This window comes from Oculina patagonica, chromosome 4, assembly GCF_052425735.1.
Source record: "Oculina patagonica isolate OP01 chromosome 4, crgOcupat, whole genome shotgun sequence".
NCBI classification, from domain to species: domain Eukaryota; kingdom Metazoa; phylum Cnidaria; class Anthozoa; order Scleractinia; family Oculinidae; genus Oculina; species Oculina patagonica.
Genome location: NC_135761.1, coordinates 99792 through 108791, shown reverse-complemented (window position 1 = coordinate 108791; position 9000 = coordinate 99792). Strand labels below are relative to the sequence as shown.

Below are 9000 nucleotides of genomic sequence, written 5' to 3'. Positions count from 1 at the left end.
CTACATTTTTAAACAGATTGTTTGAACTCATTTAACGGACAAATTTTTAAACAGATTGTTCGCTCTTTTCTAACGGACTAATTTTTAAACATATAGCGATAGTCAACATACCGTTACATCAGCTTCATGACCAGGCGATTCCCTTTCAAGTATTTCTTCCAAGACCTGCATGTAAAAAGTAATAATAACTGAATTAAAACCCATATCCAGAAATTAAGTGGTCTGATGGTTTCATCCAGACATGCTAATGTCAAACAGTTGCACTTTTAAACAGCTTGTTTGATCTTTTTTAACGGGCAACTTTTTAAACTTGAAATCTTGCGATAATCAACTTACCATTACATCAGCTTCATAGTCAGACGATTCCCTTCCAATCATTTCTTCCAAGAACTGCATGTAAAAAGTAATGATAATAATAAAAAACACAAATCCAGAAATTGAACGGTCTAATGGTTTCATTCCAGACATGTTAAATGTCAAACAGTTAGAATTTTTAAACATCTTGCGATAGTCAACTAACCGTTACATCAACTTCTTGCGAATCCGTTTTCTGTATTTCTTCCAGGAACTATATGTAAACGGTAATAAAAAACAAATTAAGTTTAAACTTTCGAATTTAACTTTAAAACATTTAGGGAAAATATATTTACACATTTATATCCTGTTCGTTTACTAACAACTAATGACAACGGTAACTTACGTTGTATTCGTCAAATCCAGAAAGATCTTGTAACATCTGATCAGTCGATGGTAGCTCTGGTAGCTAAGGACATATAGTAGAACAGTACATTTTAATTTAAATCATTACAACCAAATGACGAACATTTTACGGATTGAAACATAATGTAAAACTACCATACCTCAAAATTTAGCTGATTCAACGTTAAATCAGCATATCTTGCTAGGGCTTCTGACACTAAGTGTTGCGGAATTGGAAAATTGCCAGTCAAAGTCTCCCATTCTTCTACCGTGTTACAAGAATTTAAAGCTGATAAAAAATCCATCTTAGCAAACGAAAAAATTATCACTTGAAAAAGAAGTTTCCAAAAACTGTTCGAATTATTTCCCGCTTAAAATTCAAAATGCAAGAGTGACGCTATAGGTGGTGCCAACCGTTTTATTCCTGGACAACAATAGACATATGCATGACCAATCAGAGTGTCACCCTAAAACAAAGGCAACCAATGAACGCCTTTGTTTTTTAGAGACAGCCAATCCAAATAGCCAGAACAAAAGCTATGACGTCAGCTAACGGACGGTAATGAGATGCCTCAGCACGATAATGAGATGCCTCAGCCCGGTAATGAGATGCCTCAGCCCGGTAATGAGATGCCTCAGCATTTACTCAGCATTTCTCCGCCTTTCCTCAGCATTTTTCCGGCTCGAACGGTCCCTATATTACTACTGATATCACCAAGAAGACTAGATAAGCTCTGACGGATGTTGACTGAAGACTGAAGGGCTCATTATAACGATCGAAGCACGGAGTCAAGGCCTCTAGAAACTCCTTAAACGTTCGTTTCCTGTCTGTTTTCAATGCCTCAGGGAAGCCCATCGCAACAACAATTCCCCAAAGCCAAACCACTATGGAGGCGATCACCACACGGCGTTTAGTCACTATTGTGTGATACCTCAAGGCGAACTTGACGGCAATGAAGCGTTCGATACTTATTAAAGCGAGATGTAGAATGATGATGGAGTTGAAAGTAAGGCTGACTGTGGACACTAAGCTGCATAATACCTGAGGATGTGACTGCTTGCCAACTATGATGTTGGCAATATGTAAAATGAAATCAACCGTCATCAAAATATCTGCCAGTGATAAACTTACCAGAATGGTGTTAGAAGCAGTTGCAGGCTTGGAAACTTATAAAATGCCCTGATCTTAAGAGAATTGCCGAAAATAGTGGCAATTATCAGAAAAACATAGATGGAAGTAAATATGGCTGTCAGCTCAATCGGTAAGTTATTGTTACTGCGACCAGGAGATGAGTCATTAGAAGGTTTCATTTTGTGAAAAAAGCGTTCTTTTATGAACTTGTAAAGGTTCTGGCTTCGGACTTGGAAAATGCCTGTTTTGTTTTTGACTCATAGACGGCAAAGTCGAAGCAGTGTTGCTAATGCTTACTGCGCATGCCAGGGATACGAGAGATGATTAATTGAACTCACATATGCATTTCCTCCGTAAAAAGCAAATAAAGTTAATTCATCAGATCAAATCGTCAGTGGCTTTAACGCTATCGTTAATTTTAACGCACAACTATAAAAAAATATATGACCCTGCCATATATTTTTGAATAAATATAAACAATGTAAAGCAGTAATTTGCCAAAGTCGCTCCATAGTCGCTCACTATGCAGTAGGGCTACAACGCTTTCAGCCATGCTGAATAGATTAAATAAATGACGTTCCTGGCTCTCGTTATTAGGTGACTCTTCAATTGGTATAGGTTTGGTAGGAGTCTGTTAGTAGTCCACAGAATTTTTAATTATTTTCGAATCTTTATCATTTCGTGAGTTTTTAACATTCACATTGGAGACTAAAAACAACTTTGCATGTGGTTATTATATTGTATTAATAGAGTGAGATGGGTATAAATTGTAAACCAGGAATGAGTTCCCTTCCCGTTATTTTCTAACTAACATTTCACAAATTAGCCGCCACTTTTGCATGTCCTTAAGTACTTTTACAGTAGTCTCAGCAGATTGCTGCAACAATGTGTACTGGGGATGTTCAGCAATTAATTATTTCATCTATCGTGGCTTCTATGTTATTGTGGTTTTAGCTATAGGCTATTGAATATTTGCAAGAAATAATTCAAAAGTGGACAAACAATGCCAGCCCTGCAGCCAAATATATTATTAGCATGTTAATGACTTTTAATTTTTTTTCCACTGATTGTCAACTTATAACTAAATGTTTATTTAGTGAGACAACATTTCCACTGTTTTTGGTCGGCTTGATGTTTTCAACAACGCTCTTAGAGGTAATATGCCAATTTGGTTATTTCTATTAAAAAGGGCCGGGAACATTGTCATATTGCTTTACAAAAGTCATATACAAAATGAGTGTAAATATGGAAACTCCTTTGATTTGACATGCAGCTGTTTCAGTTCTGACAAAATGTTTAATAAAACTCACCAAAAATATCTTTTTACCGCCGTAGAGCTTTTGAAGTGCATGTTAAATTAAAAAATCGTCGTTGCTATAAAGTGAGCTATTTAAGGTTTTTAGTCTTTATTTCACCAAGCCAACAGTAGGACGCGTGCTTGGATTATTGAAGGCAAGCCGGATGACAATTGGCCGGCAACTGATCATGAAAGCATATTTAATAGGAAGGCTATATTGCAAGGTTCAAACAATTTACTATTTTAATCCATAGAAACTTAAAGTATTTTTGACTTACTTGATTTATTCAAATATTCACTGTGATGTATTGCCGCAAAGAATTATATACTAAGCTTAGTTCTTTTTTCTAAGGGACCATCATGTTTTAACGTGGTGGGGGATTTGAGAGGGGTCATTTCACAAATTATAGTTTCAAAGGGGGGAGAGGTGCGGCAGAGTTAAATATGCGCTGGGTAAATTTGCAGCGGGGCATTGCGATAAGCTGTTCCATTTTGCCGCTGATCTTTGTTGTTGTTGTGATGAAAATGATGTTTTATCAATATGTGGACAGTATGTGAAGAGCTATGGCAATGGGAACAGGACACCATTAGGAGCCTTTACGGATAATTGAAAATTACAAAGGGGATGGCGGATGATATGCAGGCTGATTTAGAGCATTTGGACTTGCTGATAAAAAGAGTAGAGTGGTGACTTTTAAAATTGCACTGGCCAGAGTCAATTGGGATGGAGGAAAGATAAGTATATGGGATGTTGGGAAGGTGGTTTAGATTGCCTCCAGCATCACAAACGTGGGTTGTTATCCCATAGAAGTCCAACTGATTCTACTAAAAGAGGAATGCGTGGTTAACATGGTGAGGGTGCATAACATGCACCCACCAAATCTGCAGACTGGTAGGAAGCGGGAGGTTGTGAATTCATATGAGGAAGATCAAGGAGATAATTAAGGTGGTAAGAGAGAAGAGATGTGGGGTAGGCTATGCGAGAGAAGAAGGTGTGCATGTGGATCATAGCTGATGCAACGTGGAGGAATGAAGTACAGGAGAGTTAAAGCTGCAAGCTTAACACAACAAGGTCCATGGAAGAGGGCCTGGAAAATGGAAGATTTATTGGTCCAATGTCCTGCACACACTGGCAATGATTCTGCCAACTCCCAGGAACCTGCTGACGTGGAAGGTATGAAAGGACAGCTTTTGCCATCGGTGTAGGAATTCTGTGGCATCCCTACAGCATATTCTGTCAAACTACCTAGCTGCTGCTTTGCAGATGTACACTGGCGGCACAACAGATTGAGGTGATTTGCGAGTTAGTTGAGAAAGCCAAGGTGCCCGTGAGAACTCCAATGACGTTTGTGAACCAAGTTGAGCGGGCGAAACTAAAGAATGATATATCATTAGGGCAGTTATTGATCTTTGTTTGTAGCGCTATCAGAAAGGAGTTGTCCATTACCCACTGAGTTTGGGTTGTTGGCACTAGATCGTAGAGGAACGGCATTGCTCATATGTACGTTTTTGTCCCGAGAGAAAGAAATGGTATTTGGTAACAGGAGTTACTGTGCACTGTGGTTATTACGGTGCACTATTAAGTAAGGTACGTCCCAGGGCGGAACGTAAAAATAATGACATGAGACATGCGACTTTCCTCATCAAATCCCAGGGCGAAACGTAAAAATAATGACATGACATGGGGCTTTTACTCATCAAGTACTCATCAAAGTTCGGCCGTCTATTCGACAGAAACGTCCTTCAACATGGAAGCGGGATAAGAATGGCTTAAAACTGACTCTGTCCTCTGTACTTCGATCAAATTTCTCGAGTTTTCACACTTATATTCTTTTGAAAAATTCAGCTACGCTATTAAACACTAAAGATGACACAACGTTAGTAGTAAACTGTCATTAAATTTTCGCTAATATGATGTAGCTCGTAACTTTTCCTTATTTGACTACATATGCCAACGAAATTTTATAAATTTCGTTGGCAGCATCTGTCATAGCCCAAATCCATTGTCTACTGATTTAGAGAAAATAATGTTTTATTTGCACGGAATTACAGAGGTTAAATCACATGCATTTGCTGTGAGTTTGTGCCACGTTTGCCCCGAGTCAAGGTGATGCCGAACATCTGGGAAGGAACTATGTGCAGCAAACAAGTCAAGCGAATTAATAATAATAATAATAATAATAATAATAATAATAATAATAATAATAATAATAATAAATTAAAATATAACTCAAATTTCTCTATAATAATAATAATAATAATAATAATAATAATAATAACAATAATTTTTAATTATTTTTAGTCAATCGTTGTCCATAGGTCATTTTTAGGAGTATTGAATAAAGTTTATAATATTTAAAATAATAATAATAATGAATTTTTATTCCGCAAATTGCATGTGTTATTCTGCATTGTATCAGAAGGTTTTTTATTTTCAGCCATTTTGTCGTTATTAACCTCAAAAACAGTGTGCAGTTCCAGATGAAAGTGCCTGACTCAAAAGGAGCTAGATGTGCTGCCAACAAGCAAGAAAACGGCGCAAACAGTTTAATTGTTTTTTAGTTCTGGTTGCATGTTTTCGTCATTTTATTGTTTCTGATTGGTTCAAGGCAGCAGGCTGAAATTACTGATTTAATACTTAAGTTATACGAGAAATGAAAACCGGAACTTGCTAAAACGCAAACCGTGCCTAGTTGTAATCAAATAAAATATTAAATTTTCAAGCTGTTCCGAGAAAACTGCCAATCAACATTTTCAATATTGCGACGCAATATTGCAAAACTCTATGGAAAAGAAAAATTCAGTTGATCCGTAGATAGTACTGATAGATGTAAAATACTCAATAGGTTCAAATTTTCTGGTCAAAAAGACAAAAAAAAAAAAAAAAAAAAGTGTTCATATTTCTCAATTATCAATTTAAAGGGAACTAATTTCTTGCGCTTAAACAAACACGAACGCAATTTATTTACTATTTACTATTTTTGGTCCATAGGTAAAGAAGTCATCGCTATGCAAACTGTTTTCAAAGTGAAAATCTTAACTGTCCTGTGTAGCGGCCGTTGGCCGCCTTAATGAAAACAAATGTTCTGTAATTTTAAATTGATGAGATTATTTCTACAGAAATGCTTTCGTTCCCATAGGCATGGGTGAGGAAATCGCTTTTAATTTTGGCATGAGCCTGAGCTCTCCAATTATATTATAATAATAGCATTCGCAGTAGCCAGCACCTGGATCAACGCTGTCACAACGTTGTAGCCACAAAAAATAAAAATGCGTCATTGTTGCTTAGCAACCTGTTATGACGAAGAAAACGGAAAACGAACAATCTTTTGGTTGTCGATTTCTGTCGTCCAGCTTATTCCTTTGATACCATGTGAGCTCATTGAACAGACTTGTTAAACAAACTAAAAATAAAGAAGGGCTGCTATGAGAAAGTTACGCGTCTAAATTTGCCATCCCTTTCCAGCTGAGTCTTCTAGAAAACATTTTATCTACACAGGTTTAAATTTACCAGCCATAGCAAACGGATTCACAACGACCTGCAATTAAAACTGCAGTCTTGGATGACACAGGAACACAATACAAAGACAAATTACACGAATTTAGTCGTTTAATGCTTTTTAATAACTTCACAAGGTGTTGAAGAAAATATTTAACTCTTACCTTGCCATTAAAAATTCTACTTTTCATCTCTTAACTTTAAATAATTCCTCATCGATAGCTTTGTACACTGCGATTATCTACCGTGGCTACAGTGAATATGCCACAGTTAGCATGGGATTTGTCTGTTGGACTCATTATAGTTTTTGCTTCCTGATTAAGGTCTAGTACTAAAGGAGAAAAACGTGATTCTCAAACGGATATGATCGATTCTTAACGCCATCATCTCGAACCAGCAAAGGTCAAAAAATGTAGTTGTTTCCTCTCAGTTTTGTTGTTAGGTTTCTTGTTTCTAGTGCTGCTGACTGCTGAATCCATTTGCCGTTTAACGTTTTTGGTTTATCAAATCTGTTATGCATTGTACTTTAAAAGTTTTTTAAAGCTACTTCTAAAGTTCTCGTTTCTCCAGCAGTATATCAGAGGATTCCAACAGGCATTCAAACTTGCGACCAAATAAACCGCGTACATTTGATGTGCACGGATCGATGCTGAGGTCAGAAAGCGAAGGCACAACATGACTAACAGCGGGATGAAACTAACAAGACAGATTCCCACCACAATAGCCACCGTACGAGCTCCTTTCATTTCACGCTTCATGGCGAGTTTTCCTTGCAAGTTGTCTCCTTCCTGAATTTGTCTTCGCTGTTTACAAGCAACAGTGAAAATGTAACTGTATGATATCAAGATTATTACGATAGGCACGAGCAGCAATGATGTCACTAAGAAAACAAGGTAAGCTGTGACGGAAGCTGATTTTAAAATAAAGGGCTCATGATGACGATCAAAGCAAGGAGTCAAGGCCTGTTGGAACTCCTTAAACTTTCGTTTCCCGTCTGTCTTCAATACCTCAGAAAAGCCCATTGTTACAACAATTCCCCAAAGCCAAACTACTGTGGAGGCGATCACTACACGGCGTTTAGTTACTATTGTGTGATACCTCAAGGCAAACTTGACGGCGATGAAGCGCTCGATACTTATTAAAGCGAGATGCAGAATGATGATGGAGTTGAAAGTAAGGCTGACTGTGGATGCTACGCTGCATAATACCTGACGATGTGAATGCTTTCCAACTATGATGTTGGCAATATGTAAAATGAAATCAACCGTCATCAAAATATCTGCCACTGATAAACTTACCAGAATGGTGTTAGAAGCAGTTTGCAGGCTTGGAAACTTATAAAATGCTCTGATCACAAGAGAATTGCCGAAAATAGTGGCGATTATCAGAATAACGTAGATGGTAATAAAAATGGCTTTCAGCTCTGTCGGTACATCGCGGTCATTGCGACCATGAAAGGAGTCATTAGAAGGCTTCATTTTGCGAGAGAAGCTGGCAAAGGTTCTAATTCCAAGTTGGAAAATGTTTTGTCGATGACGCAGATAGCGTAGTCCTACTTGTATTGTTGGTGCTAACTGCGCATGTCGAAGTCTGTCTGTAAGACGACAAGCACTCACGTTTCTTCCGTAAAAGACGTAAAAGGCCAAGAGTAGGGTTCTCAAATGGCAAGCGTGTTCAATAGTTTAATTTTAATGCGCAACTTAACATTTTTTTTAGAATTATTTACATTAACAAGCAGACATTATCTCAATGCGACAATGAATATATTTTGAGGAATCACACTTTCAAAAGCCTTTTGAAAGGTTTTAACAGTTTTTAAATGACGATGAACAATAAACAGAAATAAGTTTTAGGTTAAAATGGATAATATAGCGGAATTATTAAACTCGGTGACATCTCTATCAGCTTTATTTAATCGTTTAAATATATGACGTTTTGAGCTTTTGTTGTTAAAATGGGGCATCTTTAATTGCCAAAGGTCTGACAAACAAGCCCGCATATTTAAATTTCAACCGTGTGTTATCTTGTCAGTTTTAGAGAGAACAATTTGTAGAGAACAAAATTAGTCAGTTTTGCATATTGAAACCCATTTTCGTTTTAGTAAATCGCGGCGTCAACATCTAGGGAGTCTATACATTTGTTGTTATTTCTTGTATTATTTTCATCTATACCGTCTTGAATGCCTTCAATATTATTATTTTCAAAGAGTGAATTAAAAAAATGGAGAAACAATGCTAGCTAGCCCTGTCAAAAAATAATTATTATCAACCCGTCAATTGCAGTGGGCTGTTTAGTTTTCCCATTGGATTTTTTCGTTTTTCAATTGGATGTTTACTTATTGAGCTGACATTTCCACAGTTCTTTTTTGGCCTA

General features: G+C 37.1%; 1 protein-coding gene across 1 annotated transcript; it reads right to left on the bottom strand.

The window, feature by feature from the left end:
* Nucleotides 1-7051: 7051 nt before the first annotated feature.
* LOC144648675 (adenosine receptor A2b-like) lies at nucleotides 7052-8116 on the bottom strand. The gene has a single exon (XM_078508174.1). It carries the CDS (start codon nucleotides 8103-8105, stop codon nucleotides 7140-7142), a length of 966 nt encoding a protein of 321 aa, XP_078364300.1. The 5' UTR covers nucleotides 8106-8116; the 3' UTR covers nucleotides 7052-7139.
* Between the last annotated feature and the right edge of the window lie 884 nt (nucleotides 8117-9000).

Coding starts and splice junctions, on each gene's coding strand:
- LOC144648675 (XM_078508174.1), bottom strand. CDS start 8,105: ATGAAGCCTTCTAATGACTCCTTTCATGGTCGCAATGACCGCGATGTA.